We start from the raw sequence: 23,702 nt of genomic DNA on the forward strand, positions 1-23,702 counted from the left end.
GTGGGATCCTGCAGGTTTTAGGTGCAGGTTATATGTTGTACAAGGATGTATCAAAGTCCAGATTAGTCTGGCAGTCAGAGCAGCAACATGGTTCTGAGTTAAGTTTATTCAGAATTTATGAGTTCAGGGCCAAAATCTGGTCAAGGTGTTGGCTCTGGGGTTATGTGTTTTGCATAGGGTGTGTCTGGGTCTGGAATTTTTAGGTGCAGTAGGAACATCCACATATGTTCTCTACTTAGGCATTGGAATTTGGGAGGTTGGGGCCAAAAATACATCTTGGGCCAAGTGGTAGAGATACATTTTTGTGGCAGAATACTTAATGCTTTTGCTTTTACTGGTATGGCAATATGTGCTGATTCTTCTGACAGTAGACCTTGGGATCCTGGGTCCAAAATCTGGCAGGATCCAGTAGGCTCTATATGTTGGATCCAAGTGCTTGCAATACTATGGACCTAGCATGCATGAAGGTTCAAGCTTTACTACAGTATTAGGAGTAGTAACATTGCTCTCTATTTAGACAATGGAATTTGTGGTTTGGGGGCCTAAACTTGGCAGGAGCCAACACAGAACATATGATGGGTCTCAGTGCCTGCAGCAGCATTGTACAACGAAATTTTGGTTTCTAGATTTTTTTTCTTTGTGGAGAAATTCGGTTAGACGTGGTCTCTGTTTAGACAGTGGAATTTGGAGAGTTGGTAGCAAAAATTGGCTGGATCCAGCAAGATTCAGATGCTGAATCCAGCTTTTTGTGGCACTGCTATGCATCTGGGTCTGGAGTTTTTAGGTGGAATCAACGCATCTAGTCTCTATTTATGCAGTGGAATTTGGGAGTCTGGTTCAAAAACTGGCAGGATCCAGCAGCCAAATACGGTTTTTCGCAGCCAGGATGCTCCGGGGTCTGGAATTTTTTGATGCCCCGGAGAAACTGATCTTTCTCGTTCTTTACACAGTCAGTGGCATTGGGGGCGCTTGGGTCCAAAAATTGCCTGGCTGTGGCCGAATCCAGGAGGAGCCGGCCACATCCAGCTTTTACCCACACCCGCAAATGACCTGCACACAAGACACACAACGCAGCCGCGCTTAGCCAATGTCAGGCTGCACAGGGAGCAGCAGCAGCAGCACCAGGAGGAAGAGGGCGCCTTGTACGCACGGCATGTAAACAATACATGTAAGTTAGCAAATAATGCTGAGTGGGAGCCGCAGCCCGAGGTGCTGAAGTGGATCGGGAGCTCCCCAGCCTGGTCCTCTCCCCACGCCCGTTTTCTAGCGGGAGGGAGGGACGGCGCCAGGCCCGAGGCGGCGGCGGCGGCGGGGAGCGAGCGAGCGAGCATGGCTTTCCAGCAGCTGGCGGACGTGGCGGAGAAGTGGTGCTCCAACACCCCCTTCGAGCTCATCGCCACCGAGGAGACGGAGCGGAGGATGGATTTCTACGCCGACCCCGGCGTCTCCTTCTACGTGCTGTGTCCGGACAGCGGCTGCGGGGACAATTTTGTAAGTAGCTGGGCGGGGGCGGGGGGTGCCCCGTACTGCTGCTCGCGCCTCATCCGCCCTCTCCCCCGGCCTGCCTGGGTGGGACCCCGCGGGCAGCGCCTGGGGCCGCCGGCCCGCTTGGGAGGGAGTGACCCGCCGCACCCAACCCAACCCCACCCCGCCCCGCCGGCGGGCGCCGCCTCCTCTCGCTCTGTGCGGCTGGGCGCAGCCCGGTTGCCCTGCGGCTGGGGCGCAGTGGGCGGGCTCCGGCCGCAGCGGCTGCGGAGGGGAGCGCGGGCCCCAGCCAGGCCGGGGGCTGAGCTGCAGGCAAAGCCCGGCGAGGGAGCCGGGAGGGCGGCGGGGCTGGCAGAGCCCTTGGCTGGGGGCGGGAGGAGGGAGAGAGAATTCCCAGCCCGTAGCAAAAAGCTGCAAAATGGAGTCTGGTGCTGGGTGGTCATTGGCGGGCTGGGCTGCCGGGCGGGGGGCAGCCCATGGAGGCGGCCCCCGCCCCAGGTAGGGCAAGGAGCCACGGGGCCCTTCGCAGCACCCCCAGCCCCACCCTGTGCTGCTGGAGGAGTTGGGGGTTGGGCGAGGATGCAGGCCCCCCAGGGGTGGGGAGGAGCCTGAGCCCCCCCCCCTTTGCTTCTGCGCTGTGGTTTGCTTATGGCTTGTGTACCACTAAGTGCGCTGCCCCCCTAGGCTGTGGTTGGGGGGCTGCTTTGCTGTCGCAGCAAATGGAGAATGTGGAGAATAAAATGGAGTCAGAATGACAGGGCTCCCTCCCCCCCCCGTGTCCCATCCCCTCTCTAGGGCTGTGTGAATTTACTCTTAGTCACCCTTGATCCTCCAGGAAACTGTTTCCTAAATCTCCTTCCCCACTCCCATCTTGGTTACAGTGTGATGGGGGGCAGGTGCTGGCCTTTCCTCTCCCCCCTCCTCAGGAGCCTCAGTTGCCTGCACATCCTGGCCTGCTGGAGTTCAGCAGCAAGTTCGTACAATGATGGTAACAAAAATGGCTTCAGGATCAAGAGGGTGTTTTTCCCCCAACTCCAGCATCTTAGTGTTGAATGGGAAAACCCGACCTTTACTGCAGGGTTTATAAATTGTAAAGCTCTAGTTCAGTACACATAAAAGAATGTTTGTTTTTTTGTAATGGTTTCTAGCATTATTGAAGAAATGCCATAGCACTTTAATTCATAGCACCTTACATCCCTCAATCTGCTATACAAATGTTAGCAAGTTCTCCCTCATAAAACCTCTGATAGATAGGTGCAATAAGAACCCATTTTACAGCTGGGTAAATGGAGACAAAGTGCAGTAAGTGACTTGCCCAAAGAGCACAAAATTCAGTCAGAAGATACTTATTAATCACATTGTGCAGATGGTGTTGCAGAATTACAAATCAAGAGACGATGTAGAGTTTAACTGAAGGACTAATGTATCCACCAGCTACTGTATAACAAAAGTGAGGATTCTGCCAGTGTGTGGAGGCCCTTTTGCCCATTGCAGGACTGGATCCTGACACCCCAATTCTGCAAACACCTATGCATGTGTACAACTCCCTGTAGGACCAGGCTTAAATGGCCACATTCTTCAACTGGATACCTGCAGGTGAGCCCCTGTAGCCATGCCAAGCCCCACTGAAGTCAGTAGCACTTTGGGGGCACTCATGTAGATCCATTTGCAGGATCTGAACTAAGACTATAATTCCATCCAGGGATTCTGATGATATCCTACATCACAGAGAAAGCTCATGTGTTTCTCATTTATGTGTTGTATTGTATTGTTATATAATCCACATTAGTTGAAATCTAGTCAATTAAAAAAACCCCAAACCACAAAAGTATAAGTAGTTTCAGATCATACTCCTGTCCCTGCACTATCCTGTCATTTTTTGTGGTTTTACAACCACATTTTCTTTTTTCTTCCCAGTTCTGTTTGAAAGGCTCCATCCCCCCCAACGCAAAGCTACCAGAAAAACAGAGAACTATGTTTCTCCAATCTCTTTCAACTGTAGTCCCCTCAGGAGGTACTTTTAACATTAGTCCTCTTACAAAAAAGACAGGAATGATTTTTCCTCAGTTGATGATGTCTTTTTAGTATAACAGCTCAGCACTAATAATGATCTGTTCACCATATTAATTATACCAGCCTGACAGACTCATTTTGCAGACTCTTTTTTTTTAAATGTTCCAAAAGACAGTTTTCATTATATGTGGAACTGTGTATTAAAGTTCACTTTAAGAAAACAATAAAAACCTGGGGCCTGATTCTCACTTGCACTAAGGACCCTTCCTATGGTTTTGGTCACATGAATGGGTCTGACTTTAATTTGTCAACTTTCAGGCCCATTTTCACTGCCAGAATGGTGTAATTACATGCTTTGAGGCCTCTTTACACTGTCAGAGTGTAGTAAAGGGGTCAAAGGGCATGTCTGCGCTTCAGGTGTGATTGTAGCATAGGTAGGCATACCCATGCTAGCTTTAATTTAGCTAGCATGAGAAACATATCAGACCTGCACTTGCAGTGTAGATATACTCTAAGTATAAATGAGAATCAGGCCCATAGTGTTTTCATCACTTTTCTTTACATGTTAATTTCAGAATAAGGAAGAGACTTCAACAGAGTACATAGGGCAGAGGTCCCCAAACTGTGCAGTGTGCCCCCCTTGGGGGATGCAGAGGAAAGTTTGGGGGGACAGGGCCTGAGCCAGCCCCCACTTGGGTCAGAGGGAGCACCACCCTTCCCCGAGCTCTGCTCCAGCCACAACCCAGGCTTCTGCGCCCATCCCCAGTTTTGGCCGCGGCTCTGCACCCAGCTGCAGGTCCCGCTGCAGATCTGCTTCCTGCCCCACTTGCAGCCGCAGCTCCATTGCTGGCATGGGCCAGGGAGCAGAGCCACACCCATCCGCGGACCCAAGTGTGGTTCTGCTCCCGCCCTGGCCACAGGTCTGTTCCTAGCCCTGGCCCCTGACCCACTTCCAGCCCCGGCTCCAGCCTTGTCCCCCTTACTCCTGCCTGCATTCCCCCTTGCCCTGCTCCCGGCTCTCAAGGGGGGGGGGTATGAGGACAGGGGTAAGGGAGGGGCATGACCCTGAAAAGTTTGGGGACCACTGCCATAGGGGGTGCCAGAGATGTATGTGATAAATCATGAACTTTGAAGGATGAAATGATTAATTAGAGGAGTGTGACAGGAGGAAGAGGAAGACAAGTAAGGGCAGGAGGTAGTTGAGAAATAGATGGGGAAAATAATTTTTAATCATGCATGAAATCAGAAATTCCCCAAACTGTGGCCCACAAAGCACTTGGTTGCAGTCTAGAGGGAACTGGCTAGTCAATGGGTATAGGTGATTCCTTCTAGTTTGCACCTGCTGAATTACATTAAAAGAAGCTAAACATATATTAAATACTTTCCTAATATTACTTTTCCGCTTAAGCACTTTCTGTAGTTGCCACGGGGAATGTTGTGTGATTGTGAATGCAAAGGATGTGGTCCATAAAGCAATCTCTGTTAAGATGTGGTTCACACTATGAAAATATTTGAGAACTCCAGTATTTCATAGTTTTAATTACACGAGAAGATCTCTAAGGGCTAGATTTTAAGAAGTATTTAGGCACCTTACAGTGCAGATAGGCACCTAGTGGGATCTTCAAAAACACCTGAGGTGCCTTCTTCACTAGGTATCTATCTGCACTTTAGGTACTTAAGTACCTTTAGCATCTGGGCCTTAATCTCTGTTTTTATAGGTTACAGTATCCTCCAAATACTTCATTGGATTTGTTATATAACCTTACCCAGTATGGGTGAGGGTGGAATAAGTTGTTATTATATTATATATTCTCTGTTGTCACTTTATTTCTAGTATTCATACTAAATGATGCTTCAAGTACCAATTTTGCGTTACCTTATTACAAGATTTCCTCTAATATACCTTAGCACAGAATCAGTTAGTCTGAATATTCTTCATCAACAAAATTAGCTCAGTAAAGATAAAATATTATACTAGCATGCTCAACAGGTAGGTTTTGAAAAAAGTGATCCGACAAATATCGTTTAAGACTGCTGAACCCGCTAAAGACAGAATGGAAAAACCTTCAAGCGCTATACAATGAACTGCTTCAGCCTTGCTTTCCAAAGATTGCATGCTGTATGCACAGATGCTGAATTAAATATTTCTACCTTGATCCTGGGTCAGCTGAGATTGAAATTAGTAGCTGTGTGCTTTTGTGTTAACACAAAGCAACCAAGAGCAAAATAGGTCTAGCCTGAAAACAACTTATCTGGAGGATGAGGTTTACCTTTTCCTTACTGCTCCGCCATAGGCTGTTTTCCCTATTGCAAAGAGATTGCAGAGATTTAGTGGGTTTCTCAACAAAAGCATCCTGTGTGTGTGCAGTTTTTAAGTCCTGCTATAACTTCCAAAGCAAGAGCTGAATCTTCAATTTTCATTTATCTTATTGTGAAAGACAAAAAATCCTTTTACAGGTTCTTTTGGAGACTCGTGAATCAGACTATTTAGATTCACATTCTTAAGTTGCTGCATGAATCAGTACTGAACTTGCAGAAAAGTCTGTAGGTGCAGCTTTATTAGATATCATGATAATACTTTCATGTTTTCTTTTGGTAGATGAAACCAAGCCTTTCCTGTATGAGATGCTTCCATAATACGTTTGTTGCTACAACCAAAATTTTAAATCTTCTGCAGATGTGAAGATCGCTGGAAGCCTTAATTGCTTTACACTATGTTAAAAAAACAAACAAATAAAAAAAAACTCTTTTTGAAGACTAAAAGATTTTCTGATGAGTAATTTTCCCCTCACGCACCAGACCAGTTTATTTTGAGCAAATGCTGATAAATTCACAGTGGAGTTTAAAATGTGGTGGGACTCTGACTCTGTTAAAAAAAAAAAAGAAAAAAAAAAAAGAAAAAAAATAGTATTGTGAGGTTACATGGGATTAAATTTCCCTGTAAAAAACATATTTTTGTCACTAAAATGGGCAGGTATGACTCCGGACGAATACCAGAAGCAAATCTACTCAGTAGGAAGGGCCATTTTTACATGTATTGGCAGAAATTTCACTTCAGAAACACACTACTTTTGTAAACTGTCACAGGCTTCAAAGAAAATGTAGGTCAAGTGAGGTTAGTACAAAGGTAGTTATAATTTTTCTTTTTAAAGAGGTAACTTAGCTGATGCTTTGCAATCTCTTAATTGTAGAAACGTAGAACTTAATTAATGTCAGCTAATTTCTGCTGACTAGGAAATAAGTTTGCATGTTATGGGTTGAGACTTTTTTTATTCTTATTCTTTTCTTAATATTAGTTTAATTTCAGAGTTTCTACTCTACCCTTATTAAGTGTAGCCTACTGTTCATGTACTAGCTAACAGATACATTAGATGCACAGTACTTTGGGGGGAAAAGTAAGGGAAGTTGTAGCATCTACCTTTCCTTGCAGCGTTATGCTTCTCTCATTAGAATCTCAGAGAGGCATTCAGAAAGCATCCTGTAAACAGTATTTTCACCCTGCACTTCCATGTAAGTCATGTCCCTGTTTGAAGGCTTTCGTAGCACTTGAATGCATTCTTTTTCAAACAACATTGTATTGGCAGAATATGCAGGGGTTACAGGAAAGGTTGAAGGCCTGGAGTTTCATAGAACCAGGCTGTGGGGCAGGTCAGAGTACCCCATGGACATATTCAGGATTCTATTTCTTCATGTGCATCATCAGGAGAGTTGTTTACCAAATTACAGGGTTAAACAACCTGAAAAAGAATGAGATTGCTCATGTGTTGCTGTGGGCATTATTACTGTGGATGATGCATAAGAAGGAAAAACCTCATCTTGACTTGCAGATCCCAAGCTGAGTTTGCAGGGCTGATATTAAACAAAAGCAACTTTACTTGTAAAATGATATAGCTGGGACATGTATTTGGGACATTCTGATTCCCCACCCTGGTTCAATCATGAACAGTGTATTTTCTAATTTATTTCCAAGCCTTCATCCTTTTCTCTATCTCCTGGTATATTGTGCTAATGCAACCAAGTTGGATCTCTGGAGGCTGCTTTAAAAATGTGGGACCATACCCAGTTCCTGAAGTAAAGCAAAATCTGTATCCCTAGTACAAATTTAAATTGCAGGTCCAGTACACCTTGGTACATCACATGAATTCCTATTAACTCCTGTTCTTTCTTTCATTGCTATTGTCTTTTAGCATGTGTGGAGTGAAAGTGAGGACTGCTTACCTTTCCTGCAGTTGGCACAGGACTACATCTCTTCCTGTGGTAAAAAGACACTCCATGAAATATTGGAAAAAGTCTTCAAATCTTTCAGGCCTGTAGGTGCATGTTTTACTTCTATATATTTACTATATTTGTGATTTTAATAAAATGTGCCATTGAGAACAAGACAGATTTTTCACAATGACTTATTTGTCCAGTCAAGTAGCTCAAACAAGCTAACAGTGAGTACAGGGAGCCTGTTCTTGTAAATCAGATGCCTTTTTATTTCTAGCTTCTCGTTTGACAAATTGAGATTCCCTGCTGTGGTGAGAAGCAAATTGATGTCCCAGCCAGTGGAACTGGCACCCTACCTTGATGATGAATTGTATATGGTTGATCAAGCACTGAATATGAAGAATGGAATTAAAAATTTTATTAAAGCTAATGTTAAAAAAAATTATATAATACATAGGTTGGGAAAAGTGTCTGTACATCTGGGTATAGCGCTTAGATGACCCACAAATATAACGTTAGTTTTTAAAAGTCATATGATACATAGAGTACATAATCAGCAACACCCCAAATTTAGGTGAATAGATTTAACAATACAATTTGGATATTAGAATCCGAATACTCAGGTACATCACTCATGAAAAGTTGTACAGAGATTTGGTTGTGGAAAGCAAAATATATCAAAGAGTGGAGATTGTCCCTCAGTAATTGAGAATTAGATAGGTTGTCCATTTAGAAAATACAGTCCATGAGGAAAGTATTTGTTACTTTCCTGATTGCGCTTCTCATCAGCACTCCAGCTCATCTCTCCTGGTATAGCCAATGTCCGGTGATGTGTTCTATGTAGTTGTCCCTTGATCACCTGATGGCGTCCGACATCATGAGTTGCCGCATCAGCCGAGCATAGTGTTGACCGATTCCGCATTCTCTCAGCACTCACTCATTACTGGGGTCCCATGCACTATAAAGCTATGTAGGACTTGGTGGCAGAGTCATTTCCTGGCACTGGAATTTGGGAGGTTTTCAAGGACCTGTATAAAGCAAATAGTGTGGGGAGGCAGAGTGAAATAGTTTGAAACACAAAATGTAAGTTCAGATTTTAGCCTTGAGATCACCTGATATTTGAGATAGCTCAGGATAGTGTCTCAGCAAGTGAGTGGAATAGTAATAGTTTGACTTTTGTTGTTTGTTTTTTTTTGTTTTGTTATATTTTGCTCTTAACATTTTCTGCTCATCAGTCCTTATATAGTGCTGAGATGTATAGGGCTAAGATACCTCATATTACTGTAGTAGCCATCTGCTGCCAGAGACCTATGTTAAAACGTGGCTTTTGTCAAAGTGAAGAGAATTTGATGGTCTCAGCATAGTCCCGACTGGACGTTTGTCTTGCTAAACTACCACATAATACAGCATATTGTCAGCCTCTCCTCTTGAGTGGCCTAGGAGTGGAATAACTGGAGTGTCATAGAGAAGAGTAGAGGTTTATTGGCAGAGTCAAGTGCTTTCACTATGTCTGCTTAGATCATGTCAGTAAGCGAAGCTGGTTATGTTTTTGAACAGTTGATGAAAAGTGAAACATTTTAGACAATTTTTTTTCTAACTTTTTTTGATTATATTTTGACCAGCTGATCATGAGGACTAAACTTCATCCTAAGAGTTTAATACAAAAGGCAAGTGGCCAGGAGTGTGCCTATGAAATACTGGGCCTCATTTACTCTGTGTTGCAACCTTAGAAGGCCAACTGCCAACTTCAGTGGCAACTGTGAAAGAACTTAGTTTAAAAAAATCCATCTAGAGAGCAGAGGTGAATAGAGCCAATGCACACTTTTCTTAGAAGGGACTGGAAATTCGATCCATCTGTGCAGCTACTCTAATTATGGTAAACATATAAAAATACACTTCCCAGAACAACGTCCATCCCTTGAGAGAGATTTTCCTTCCCTCAGTGTAGCTTAAAGCCTTGTCTACACAGGAAAGTTCCAGCTGTTTAACTAAAGGAGTGGTTTCAAACCAAATTAGTTAAACTGACGCAAACCCCAGTTTGGACACGCGTGATTCTATTTAAATCAGGTTTATTTAAGTTTAGCTTAAGTCTATTAGGAATTGGTTTAAAATAAACCAAATTAAGCCACTCTTAAACTGAAGAAATAAAAGGCAATAGAGTCTAAGGCTAGAAAAGACCATTGTGATCATCTAGTCTGACCACCTGTGTAACACAGACCATACTGTATCACAGAGTAATTTGTGCATCAAGCCCATAAATTCTTGTTTAGCTGCAGTGTATCTTTTAAAAAGATATCCAGTCTTGATTTAAAGGCTTCATGTGGCTGAAATCGACCACATCCCTAGATAATTAGCCATTGGAAATAAGTTCCCCTCACTATGAAAAACTTGCTCCTTATTTCTAGTCTGAATTAGTCTAATTTCAGTTTCCAACCATTGGATCTTATTATGCCTTTTTGCGCTAGATCAGATTACCAGAAATCTCTTCCCCATATACTTATAGAGTGTGATCAAGTCACCTGTTAACTTTCTCTTGGATGGACTAAATTGAGCTTCTTTAGTCTCTTCCTAGCAAAAAATCAAATAATAAAATCCCCACAAAACTCATCACTCATCATTTTTTGGTGTTCTGCATCCTTGTCTCATTTCCTCAAACACACCTGTTTCTACTATGTAATTTTAGTTCCTGAATACAGGTCGTGAAGCTGGTAGTTCTAAGCACCTATCTTTTTGTCTGGCCATTGATTCCTGATGGGAAAGAATTAATGCAGCCACATTATTTTTAGAGTAGAATCATTTGTATTTCTTAAGCCATATATATACATATTTTAATATTTGTTAGATTTTGATTAAATACATTATCACCTTCCCCCAGGTCTGCTGTTTACAAGCTATTGGATTATTTAGATACCACCATGAGTGTACAAGACCCTTTGCACTAGTTAAAATATACAAGATAAAAAAAAATCCTGGGAACGTAGTCCCTACCCAAATTATTTATTTACAACTGAATCATATACTGTAAATACAAATTACTGTTACTCTTCTCTGGTTAGATGTACCAGCAACATCTTTCTGCACATTCCAGTCCTCTGACACTATGTGGTACTTTCAGTATGAAAGACTAAATACAAGTAGGACATTTTCTGTGTAAAAGTTGATATGCTCATGGCCTTCAATCTTATGTAAGACTTAGAGATCGACCCACTGCACCCCAAAATCCCTGACAGATGAATAGCATGGACTGAATGAATAAATAAACGTTGGACTCTGGATTGTTTTCTCATCATTTGCTGTACGGTGATTGCTTGTTGGTCTTCCTTCATCCAGCCCATCTCCTCCTGGTGCACTCCTTCATCTGGGTGGACTAGCTCTCCATGCCCATTAGGCTTCTGTCCCTCCTCCATTGTCCCTCCTCTCTCTTCTATCCTGTTCTCCTGCTCACCTCCTCATTTTCTCTCTCCTTTTATCCATTCCCCTCTCTTGTTCCAGCCTTCCCTTCTTCCACCACTTCAACCCACAATGCCCCCCCCAACACACTAAAACCAAGATTTTGTAATATAAATAGGACAGATATATTAAACTTATATGTTTAAAAGAATAATGACATGATGCTAATGTGCTGTGGCTGCCATCACCCAGATCACTTTATTCCCTGTTCGGTCCCTCTACCCCACTCTCCTTCTGTTTCTTTATAAACACTTTAAGGCATGGACTGGATCTTCCTAAATGCTTGTACAGATGCCTAGTGCTTTGGGCCCAGAGCCTGATTGAGCCCTTTGGTTGCTACTGCAGTACAAATAATAACAAAGGGTAAAATTTTCCAAAGGCGCTATGTGATGTAGAAGTGTAGCTCCCATTGAAAGTAAAGGGACTTTGGCACCTAACTGCCCAAGTCATGTTTGAAAATGGCACTTAGGCTCTTAAGTCACATAGGCCCAGATTCTCAGAGGCATTTAGGCACCTAACGTCCATGGATTTAATCCCCTAAGGATTTCAAAGAGGACTAGCAAGATGCTTCTTTGGAGTAGACTCCTCACTTAACTGATTAATTTTACATAACGAGTACAGCATGTGTGTGTGATCTGTAGGTCCCCAGCCTCTCTCTACAGAAGCAGGGCCGCGTTGTTTGTCCTTTTCGACCCTCGTGATATGTTTATATTTCATTATGCTTCTTGTGCTACTTTTTCAGGCAAAGAGCTAGAAATATGAAGGTTAAGAAGCTCATTTATGTGGTTAGTTTTCCCTCAGATCAAAGGACGGTGGGCCCAAAACCATGAGCTTCGCTGGGCCCAAAGACCACAGCTGGATATTGTCCTTGTGTCCATTGAATAGTTTTGAATGCAAAAATATAATAAAGTAACTTACATTTTTAAAAATTGGCCTTGTAATTTCATATCCCTGTATAAAAATTTCCCTTTCCTGGTGGAGACTGTTGTTTTTTCCCTCCTATGAGACAACAGCTGAATCCCTCTCCAAGGAAGGTGCAGCGTGTGTCTGTGGTTGCTCTTTCAGTCTTAGCAGGCTAAATACCTAGTATTATCAATAAGGCTTAGCATATGATTTTGCTTTGCAGATATTAATAGCTGTTTATGTAAGTTTTGTGAGGAGTCTGGTATGAGATTTTCAAAGAAGGTGCATTGGGATGTGTTTATGTATTCCTGAATTTCACTGGCTTGCCAGTCTCTATGGAGGAAGAGGGAAAAGTTCAAATAGTTTTTCCATCTTCTAAAACACATGCCATTACAATGATCTGAAACATTATAGAGCTGAGGCATCCAAACTTTGCCTCACTGAGAGATGTATTAGTACTAGGACTGTTGATTTAATTGCAGTTAACTCACATGATTAACTCAAAAAAATTAATCGCGATTAATCACACTGTTAAACAATAGAATACCAGTTGAAATTTATTATATTTCTTTGATTTTTTTCTACATTTTAAAATATATCAATTTCAATTACAACATAAAATACAAAGTGTACAGTGCTCACTTTGTCATTTTTTATTACAAATATTTGCACTGTAAAATGATAAATAGTATTTTTCAGTTCACCTCATACAAGTACTGTCGTGCAATCTCTTGATCATAAAAGTACAACTTACAACTTACAGTTTTACATAACTGCACTCAAAAACAAAACAATGTAAAACTTCAGAGCCTACAAGTCTACTCAGTCCTACTTCTTGTTCAGCCAATCGCTAAGAGAAACAAGTTTGTTTACATTTACAGGAGATAATGCTGCCCACTTCTTAATTACAATGTCACAGGCATTCGCATGGCACTGTTGTAGCTGGTATTGCAAGATATTTACATGCCTCATGTATTAAAGATTCATATGCCTCTTCATGCGTAGGCCATCGTTCTAGAGGACATGCTTCCATGCTGATGATGTTCGTTAAAAAAATGTGTTAATTAAATTTGTGACTGAGCTCCTTGGAAGGAGAATTGTATGTCTCCTGCTCTGTTTTACCCACATTCTGCCATATATTTCATGTTATAGCACTCTTGGATGATGACCCAGCACATGTTAATTTTAAGAACACTTTCACTGCAAATTTGACAAAATGCAAAGAAGATACCAATGTGAAATTTCTAAAGATAGCTACAGCACTCGACCCAAGGTTTAAGAATCTGAAGTGCCTTCCAAAATCTGAGAGGGATAAGATGTGGATCATGCTTTCAGAAGTCTTAAAAGAGCAACATTGATGTGGAAACTACAGAACCCAAACCACCAAAAAAAAAAAAATCAACCTTCTGCTGGTGGTATCTGACTCAAATAATGAAAATGAACATGCATCGGTCTGCACTACTTTGAATCATTATCGAGCAGAACCCATCATCAGCATGGACATGTGTCCTCTGGAATGGTGGTTGAAGCATGAAGGGACATATTAATCTTTAGCGTGTCTGGCATGTAAATATTTTGCAACACCAGCTACAACAGTGCCATGCAAACGCCTGTTCTCACTTTCAGGTGACGTAAACAAGAAGCAGGCAGCATTATCTTTTGCAAATGTAAACAAACTTGTTTGTCTTAGCGATTGGCTGAACAAGAAGTAGGACTGATTGGATTTGTGGACTCTAAAGTTTTACATTGTTTCATTTTTGAATGCAGGGGTTTTTTTGTACATAATTCTTCATTTTTAAGTTCAACTTTCATGATAAAGAGATTGCACTACAGTACTTGTATGAGGTGAATTGAAAAATACTATTTTTCATTTTTTACAGTGCAAATATTTGAAATAATAAATATAAAGTAAGCACTCTTCACTTTGCATTCTGTGTTGTAATTGAAATCAATGTATTTGAAAATGTAGAAAACATCCAAAATATTTAAATAAATGGTATTCTATTATTAACAGTGTGATTAATGGCGATTAACTTTTTTAATCGCTTGACAGCCCTAATTGGTACCTTGTCAGGAGCCTAAATCTAATTTGTAGAAATTTGAGAGGATCGTGGCCAATTTTGATTTTAATATGTAGCTATCTCCTGCTAAGACTACTGAACTCAGCATAAAATGCTCCAACTTGATTGATAGGGTGAATAGTTCAAGATGAAGCGATTGCTTGCTGGGATCTTCTGGTCTTTTAGGGCTTTAGCACCTATGGCTACCCCATCTAACTCAATGAGCTGCACTCTGGCCAATCCTGTGTTCGTGGGATAGAATGGTTTTCCTTTTGGTGCAAAAGTGTGATCATCTTGTAGGGTTATTGAATGCAGTGCAAATGGAGAATTTTAAACGGAGTTAACTAGAGCTGAAGTATACTACACAGGGTCCTTTTGAATTTAGAGCATCATCAGTTGTATTGCCAACCATAAGCATTCAAAAATCATCACTGGCATAAAGATCAGAAGGTATCTTCCTCCCCCCGTCCCCCAATGTTTGTGAATAATTTTATTTGTCTGCTGGTTTGTGAGCCTTTAGGGTGCACTTGGTTCACATTTTGAAGCTTTTCTATGCAACTATGAGGACTGGAAATTTATTTTTAAAAAAAAAAGAGCTGAGATTCTCACATAACCTCGTGACTCTGGGGCTTTCAGAAAAAAGCCAAATATTGGGGTGAGACTCGTGGTAAAATTGCAAGAATTGGCAACATGGCATCAGTTTGATCTTTGCCGTTGATTATTACACTTTCCCATTTTCTCTTTAAAAATAGTTACTGGGGCTTCCAGATGTCGATGATGATGCGTTTGAAGAATATAACGCAGATGTGGAAGAGGAGGAACCAGAAGCCGATCACCAACAAATGGGTGTCAGCCAGCAGTAATTATCTGAGGAATTAACAGATCTTAATCCCTTGATACCAGGTTGGGTCATGTGCTCCTGCATTAGCATTTTTGAATTAGCGCATCACATGGGAAATATGGCTCCCAGAATCAAAGTTTAAAAAAAAAAAAATCAAAACATAAATATCTCTGTGATGAGCTTTGCTAAGAAGTGACCTGAATTTCACTCCTGTTTCAGTGGGGTTTCTATGGAGTTGTCTTGGTAGCATTCTGCCATCATTAATTTAGAACTAGTTTTGTTGCTGACTGTCTCTTTGACTTGTGTTTTGAGAATAACATTCACTGACATGAATGTAGAGTACTTTGAATGTAGTAACTGTTGAATAGAGTGTGAAGTACTCACATATGACCTTACGGAGGAAAATGAATGCAGAGAATAAATGCAATCTGCACTTTTAGTTTTAATTGAACAATTTTATTTTTTTTTAATTTTTATTTTTTGCTATACTACCAGTCAGAGTATCAAACTGTGAGTGATTATGCCTGTAAAGCACTAGTTCCATAGTGGTTAATATTGCAGAAGTGCACATAAAGATTTGAAAAAAAAATTATTACTTAGGATGGACAAAATTTAGGGAAATGCTTGTGCAGCACATTTTAGTGTTTCTTAACACCACCTGAATGTACAGGTGCTGGGTTAATCACTGGGGATAATTAGGACATTTGTGTGATCAGTGCACATGATGATACACATTGGTACTTTGATGCCATCTGTTCCAAAGCCAAATACTGTTTTAATAGACATTAAATGAATTAAAAATTTTCCATTGCGTAGTCTCCTCCTGCACAAAAATCATCCTTCAGCTTCGCTGGCTTTAATAAAACAACAACTTTATTCAAATCTTGCCGCATCCTGAATTAAAGTGCAACTTAACCTTGAAGCCCTAAGGGTATAAACCCAGCACCTGGCTCTTCAAGTTATAATGGAATCCGCTGCTTCACATTGGGCCTTGTTCTTCAGTGTCTTGTACCTTGTGTAGCTATTCATGCTTGTCAAAGTTGGTGTAAAATGCTACCAAACCAGAATGGTAGGGCCTGATTCTCATTCTCATTAAGGCCCCTTTACATTGTTCTCGCTGTGTAAAAAGGTCTTGAAGGGAGCACAGATGTAATTTATGCCCACTTTAAGGTCCCTTTACGTTGCCTAGAGTGGGTCCTCGGCTGGTGTCATTGGCTATGGAATGATGACAGTTTCCATCAGCTGATGACCTGTCCCCCAGAGTGGTGGAAGGGGGTTTTAGAGTAAATTAAAGTAAGACCCATAGTATTTTACACCTCATTGCCCAGGTGTAAGTGACTCTCAAGTGAGTGTCAGATGGTGAAAAGACAGGACCTCTTTATTTACTCACCTTTTCTGAAAATGTAAGAAAAGAAGGGATTCCATTCTCGTACAGCAATTTTCCACTATCTAGGAAAGTATTTCTAAATGACTGTTTGTTTTTAGACAACTTTTTTAAAAACACAAAATGTAGGTCACAAACTTCAAAGCCCTATAATACAGCATTAGCTTTATAAAAATTAACACTTAGTGAAGAGAAAATGCTTGGACAACTCTCAGAAACAACTGACACTCTTTTAAAAACCCTGTTATTAGCAGTATCTCCTATTGGATCTATTTGTAAAGGAAATTGTTTTAAAGGCTAGTTAAAGAGTTAATTTTCTCAGTGATTTGTGTGTCTCATGAAGGCTATGGGGATGCATAACACTTAATTTTCTAACAGAGGCAAAACTTTCTGTAACTAGGATGGAAAATGGTATTTGAATATGCACAGAAGTGTCTGCAACACTGTAAAAGTCTGAGTTTAAGAATATCACAAAATAGACAAGAAACCGAGCTTAATGAAACTTTGTACATTCTCTTGGCATGCAGGCATATAAATATGATAGTCGCAACACATTTTCTATGGACTAGTGGTGTGAGAACTGTGGCAGTTCATTGTATAACACTGTACAGCAGCAATAGGCTTTTTGCTTACCAAAATAAAGTGTAATACGAGTGGTTTCCATCCCTGCTTTAAGTACCCAAGTTTTTCTTTCCTTTCCCTCTAAAAGAGACTTGTCATAACTTTACACAGGGGCGTCCTTCAGAGGAGCTTTTTGGGGGTTACTTCCTTAGGTGCTGATCCTTTGATTCCAACTCATACAAATAGACCTTTTGGGGCTGATTTTCCTCTGCTTTGAACCTAAAGCAGTGCATTGTTTGCACCTATGCAAGGTGGGTATAAAATACTACCATTCTGATTTGCTAACCATTTAAACCGATTTTGCACAGGTGCAGATGACTTTGCACACAGCTTCTGATACTCCCTTACATTAAGGCTCCTTCACACTGCTCTAACATGAGTATAGATGTAATTTTCAGGAGGCTTAATGCAAATGAGAGTCAGGCTGTTTGACTACAGTGGGACTATTTCTGTGAGTAAGAGCTACTTGAGTGAGTGAAGGCTGGAGGATCCACCCCTTATGAACTACATACATTGGAGTTGTGATGTATTCTGCACTTTGCCACCTTTGCCTGCATTTTGATTGACTCTGATCTGCAGATGAGCAGTTGAGCATTAATATGGTTATAAGCAAACATGAAGCTGTAAATTATGAAGATAGATATATTATTTCCTGTATTCATTTGTTTTTATTTTGAACATCATATGCCATGTGAGTGACTTCTGCAACTTGCCTAGGGTCCTAGCCTGCAGCTTTCACTCCGGTTAAACTCCCATTGAAGCCAGCAAGAGTTTTGCCCAAATAAGGACTGAAGATCAGGCTCCTGAAAGGGCCTAGTCCTGCAAAGTGCTGAACCCCCTCGTCTCCCATTGATTTTGCCGGGAGCTGAGCATGTTGAGCCACTGCTGGGTCAGGCTACTACCATGCACCATTTAAAATAAACTGGAATTTTATATAGCGAGGATAAAATATAAATTAATATGTGTATTAAATGTTGAATTAGCATTAATACAGAATGTATTTTATCAAAAATACTGGTTTCTTAGACTTTGACCATAACCGTTTCTGTGTTGTTACGGTATTGTTTCTTATTTATCAAACAATCCAAGAAATGCTGAATTATCTAGTGGAACCACAAGGGTTCCAAACTTTTTACTATTTTTTTTTTCCTTCTCACTTCCCTTGTCTGAGTTGGAATTATTAGCCACTTACCCAGTAAGTAAAAGGAGGAGTCATGGCCCAATGGATAGAACACCCGCCTGAGATCCGAGTCCTGCAAACACACATGGATAAGAGCTTGCAGGGTGGGAGCCTGAGTCAGGGAATCTGGGGTTTCTTATCAGCTCTGCCACTGATTCACTCTTGACTTTAGGTGAGTCACTGCGGTTTTCAGGGGAGCCTGTGAGAGTTATGCATCCAAAGCCTGGTGAAATTCAGTGGGAAATGGGTGCCTACGGCCTATATTTTCCTTTGAAAATCTCAGTCTCTAAGGTGCAACAAGGACTCCTCGTTGTTTTTGCTGATGCAGACTAACATGGCTACCACTCTGAAACCTGAATCTTGTACTTCAGTTTCCCAACCTGTAAAAAAAATGAAGATGATAGTAATGTTTACTCACCCATATAAAGTGCTTTTCGATCTAGGGATGAACACTAATAAGTATTTTATTATTGCCCATCCTCAAAGCAGAATGTTGGCGAAAAGACAGTAAAAAAGAATGGGCAAAGCCAGTCTTTTTTCCATGTATAGATTTGATTTTCTAACTAAATATAAATGTACCAGAACAGAGACTCTCAGACCTGGCTCTTTTGAATCTATGTTGCACTTTTGCGATGAGCAGAGTGCTGTTTGGGAAGATTCAGAAATAGGTGGAACGTCAGGAAAAAAGGAATAGGTTTTATAAATATTACAACTAGGTTTTGTTGGGGTGAGGGTAGCACAGGGCAAGAGAGTAGAATGATGTCTTTCAGAAAAAATGCCAGGATTTCTGAGAGATCTTAGACTTAGCTCCAAGCAGTCTGCTTCTGGATCCCATGCAGTCCATAGAGAAACTGCTACATGTTCCTATAAAGTCTCAAAGTCAGGGGTGTAGTTCTGTGTAGGTTAAAATTAGCATAATGATTGATAAATGTGGGGGTGACAAGGGGGAGGGATGGAGAAAAGATTAACTTAGGGCTTGTCAACTATAGGCACTGTAGTGAGACAGCTGTGCTGCAGAAGCGATGCCACTGTAGCATGATAGTGTAGATGCTTCCTATGTTGATGGATAGGCTTTTTCCATCACTGTAGGAACTCCACCTCCCTGAGTGGCGGTAGGTAGGCGGACTGAAGCATTCTAACTGGGGGTTCATAGCTATGCTGACCTGGGCTCAGAGGTGTGGGTTTTTCACACCTCTGAGTGCTATAGCTGTGTTGACCTAAATTTTAAGTATAGACCAGGCCTAAGAGACTTTTTTTTGCCTGGTGTTGGTATTTATTTATTTGTATTGTGGTAGCATAGGAGCTCCAGCCATGGACCAGGACCCCATTGTGCTAGGAGCTGTCCAAACACAGAACAAAAAGACCCCAAAGAGCTTGCTCTGGATACAGGCAACGCATTTTAGAGACAAACTAAATTCTTTGTTCACTAACACAGATGTGGGGACTAACAACCCCACCACGCACGGTCGTAATCAGTAACTTGAACCTCTCAGGACCGCCCTGTCCAAATCGCGAGCCCTATCCCGTATTATTTCTCAGCTAGTCAGTTCCCCCCCACACTTTGGGTAGCTCTGTGCCTTTGAAATTTGTAAGCTCATAAAATGCAGTTTTTGCTGAAAATAATTGTAGCTAGTTTTCCTTTCTCGGTGGCCTGCGTACAAACTATTGTGATTTCACCCTGTGTTGCAGGACATGCTGTTTGAGTCGGGGGAGCAGGAGTGGGGCAGGTGTTCTGCAGCGAATCAGCTTGTGGCATATACAGCCCCAGCTGTAGTTACTTCTTAATAAGCTGTGAAGAGCCGTCCCAAGGATCCATTACAGTCAAAGTAGTTTTCAGATGGCTGTTTCGCAGAAGCAGGGAATAGCTGTCCAATTTCTCTCAATAAAGAGTACTTTTACCAGGACCCAAGACTGAAGCACACTGGTCAAGGTTTGATGGTAAGTGACTAGTGATTTTTGGGTGTCCAGACTGAGACATCTTAATGAGGCTTGATTTCCAGGAAATGCTAAACACCCAACCTCTCAAAATCATGTCCCTTCAAGATGTCCCATCTTGGGCACCCAAAAACGAAGGCCTCTGAAATCACTAGTCACTTGAAAATCTTGCTCAGCCCGGGGTTCCAGCTCTGAAGATTGAGTAGCTAAGGAAGCAGGCACTTTGTATCTGGTGTCTGTGTGTACTCTGTTCTGAATTGTGTTGAACAAAGGGGGGCATTTTATTGTTTGGTTTTTAATTCTGGCAAAGCCCTTCTCTTCCAACCCACTTCTGCAATATGAGTTCCCAGTTGGAAAACCATGGTCCCTAATTACTAGGCAGGAGTGACTGAAGGAAGTGAAGGTGTTAAATCCTAACAGGCTCTGTGTGGGTGGATTCCCTGAAGTCATTGGGAGTGAAGGAGAGTTATGCATCCTCTGTGAGCGAAGGAGTAAGATTGGGGCCTAAATTTCCAAAGGGCTTTATTACAATAAAAACACACAATGAGACACATCATTCTCCCCAGAGTTCCTCAATACTTAAATTTCGAGTCCTGAAACCAGAAACTGCCCCTTTTAGGATTTAATCAGACTTGGTCTGAAATTTACCAGATTGCATTGTTGGTATCTGATGTCCATGGCAGATGCACATTGCACCCTGTAGGAGATTTGTTTAAAAGCCCCACCTACAATGACCAGTTCAGTGTGCTAAATTGTTGGTCAAATGCATTATGTTGGGATTTTTTAACATCACCTGTTTTATTATTTCTAAAGGGTATTATGCATAAAGGCACAGCTACGTTATTACAAGCTCAAGTTTAAATAAAGCCATGTAACATTGCTTCATCAATCAGCTCAGTTGTAAGCAGGAATGTATAGAGTATCACAAATGGTGTTCATTTGTCTGTAGAAAAAATTATTTGAGCTAGCCAGTACTGACCACAGGAAAGCTACAGCAGTTTCATGTAAAATACTTTGAGCTTTTGAAATTCCCTTTCTGTACTGACATACTGTTATTTATGTAGACAAAGATATGTGATAACATTGCATGTAAAGGATGTCTACTTTAGTTTTTAGGGTGTAGGGGAATAAATGTCAAAACTGGAGTTCAGTCTAAATCAATTTTTGTTGTCAAGTTTTACTCTACTAATGTTGGGCTCAATCCAGCCAGCAACATATCAAGCAGAAATAAGGAGCCATTTGCCATGCAAAACTGTTTTTAGTGTGGTTTTTCTCATTTTCTTGCTGGAAGATTTGTCTCTGTTTGTGACTACAAAGCTGTGAAATGGGTTGCCAAAAGATGTTGCCCTTTTGTTAAATGCTTTAAAAGGTGTGAACTTTCAATGGAACCCTGTCTATTCTTCCATTCCTACTTTTTCTCCCCCGACACCTAGGCATCAAATCCAACAATGTAGTTACACCATAAGCTTGCCATTAAAGAGCTTACCAAACTTCGATGACTTCTGGATTCTTTTCTCTGTGAGTGAAATAAAACTAAACAGCGCTTCTAGGACAGAGTATACAACTCAAAGAAAATGCTGTGAGAGGGAGAAGGGACTGGATATGAGCTTAATATTTTCTGTGCAGCATCAGTGTGTGGTGGAACAAATACAATTTGCAAATGTAAGGTACTGTATGAGATTTAGTTCTAAACCCTACAGATTAAGCTGGGTCTTGGGAGGCCAGAATTCAGCACTACCAGCTGTTTTCAGCTAAGTGGACCAATAGCGAACCTTAACATTGACAACATGAGGCAGTAGTTGCACTGTCCTAAGATGAGTTGCTGTTGCTCCACAGGCTTTGGTTGAGCACCTAACAAGTCCTCTGTCTTGTGGAAATTGGGAAGTTATCCATTCTGTCTATAAATGAAAATGGCAATACTTGTCCATTGCTATGTCTGTTTAAACACTGCACTTTTAAATGCAACTGTGAAATTGGCGTACTGTTCCCAGATTTGTTTGAAAGATTACTGTGCCAGTCTAGCAAATCCACCGTCATTTGCTATGTTGAAATAACTTTCAGTTGGTGAAGAACAGGCATTTAACCATAGCGCGCTACATATTGTTTTGATAAGTTCCGTGGCTGGAATCATTCCCTTCAACAGAGGGGACACCATTTAAGAGGAAAATGTCACTGAATGCTCAGTGGAGTATCCTGAACCATTCCCATTGGGGGCGAGGTGTCCGCCCTTTGTGGATCAGGCAGGAGATTAGATCCCAGACCTGAAGAAGAGCTCGGTGTAAACTCAAAGGCTTGTCTCTCTCATTCACAAAAGTTGGTCCAATAAAAGATATTACCTCACCCAGCTTGTCTCTGAGTTTCAGACAGCTCTTCAGGAGGCACAGGGCTTCAATACAACTGTCTGGGCCACTCCCTCTTCCATGTCAGTAAAAGAGCAAGGCTATTCCAGTGATGTAGATAAATTTAGCTTTGTGGTGAGGAAAATTCCTTTAGAGTTTGTTCCAGCAGTAGCCTACAAATTGCAAATCTTGCCTCTGCCCACCCCACCTCCATCATCAACCACAATTGCAGCAAAAGGAAACATAATGAAAGCATGCCATCTAAGCAGATCCATAAATCCTTTTTAAAAGCCCACAACAACAAACCCATTTGTCCTATAGGTCTTCATAGTTCACCTCCCGCATCGGAGAAATATTTTGCTCGTACATTTGTCACTTGGCCCCAGCAATTGACAATACTATATAACTTGCAAATGTGTATCTTACTTGGTTTTAAATACACAGAGGTGCATGGTTGTGTGTGCTTTTCTTAAGGTATCAGAATTATAAAGAAACTAGGGAATGGGAACACTTTGGACCTGAGGTCCCTTTACAGAGCTGTGGCAGTGTACAGGGGTCTGAAAACGGGTTTAATTATATTACGTTTACTTTCAGGCCCCTTTACGTTGCCACACAGTGTTGTGAAGGGGCCTTAGTATAAATGGAAATTCAGGCCTTTATGTTTTTGGCTTTTTATTGTAGTCCCCTAGAGGTCAGTATAACCTAAATTTTGAGTGATTCACTCCCAATGATGATCTTCATGTCTCCATTTGCATTCAGTTCTGGCTTGTGAGATTTCTTTGCAGTGTCACATATCTTGCTCAGGGCCGGGGAAGGGGGTCAGAATAGGGCAGTGGTTCTCAAACTTTTGTACTGGTGACCCCTTTCACATAGCACGCCTCTGAGTGCGACTCCCCCCCCCCCTTATAAATTAAAAACACATTTTTATATATTTAACCAGTATAAATGCCGGAGGAAGAGTGGGGTTTGGGGTGGAGGCTGACAGTTCGTGACCCCCCCATGTAATAACCTTGCGACCCCCTGAGGGGTCCCGACCCCCAGTTTGAGAACCCCTGGAATAGGGTAAAAGAAAAAAATACAAACAGATAAGGGGCAGAAAAACTCTTAATTACAGCCTAGGTTGTGAGACAAGGAAATCCTGCTTTGGAGATGGATGGGCTAAGAGCCCGGCACAGAAAAATTGTGAAGAAGAAAGGCAGCATTAAGGGTAAAGCTTTTTTTTTTTTTTTCCCCCAGATGGGCCTAGGGCAATTAGGTGCCCAGTTGGAAGTATGTGGGAGTT

The 23,702-nt window shown here is 41.6% G+C and overlaps 1 protein-coding gene across 1 annotated transcript; it reads left to right on the plus strand.

The window, feature by feature from the left end:
• The first annotated feature begins 978 nt into the window (after positions 1–978).
• Positions 979–21,575, plus strand: MTURN (maturin, neural progenitor differentiation regulator homolog). The gene is made up of 3 exons (XM_045004649.1): positions 979–1,491; positions 7,686–7,808; positions 14,873–21,575. The coding sequence occupies exons 1-3, from the start codon at positions 1,330–1,332 to the stop codon at positions 14,981–14,983; spliced, it is 396 nt and encodes a 131-aa protein (XP_044860584.1). The 5' UTR covers positions 979–1,329; the 3' UTR covers positions 14,984–21,575.
• The last annotated feature ends 2,127 nt before the right edge of the window (positions 21,576–23,702 follow it).

The sequence above is a fragment of the Mauremys mutica genome, chromosome 2 (genome assembly GCF_020497125.1).
Source record: "Mauremys mutica isolate MM-2020 ecotype Southern chromosome 2, ASM2049712v1, whole genome shotgun sequence".
NCBI classification, from domain to species: domain Eukaryota; kingdom Metazoa; phylum Chordata; order Testudines; family Geoemydidae; genus Mauremys; species Mauremys mutica.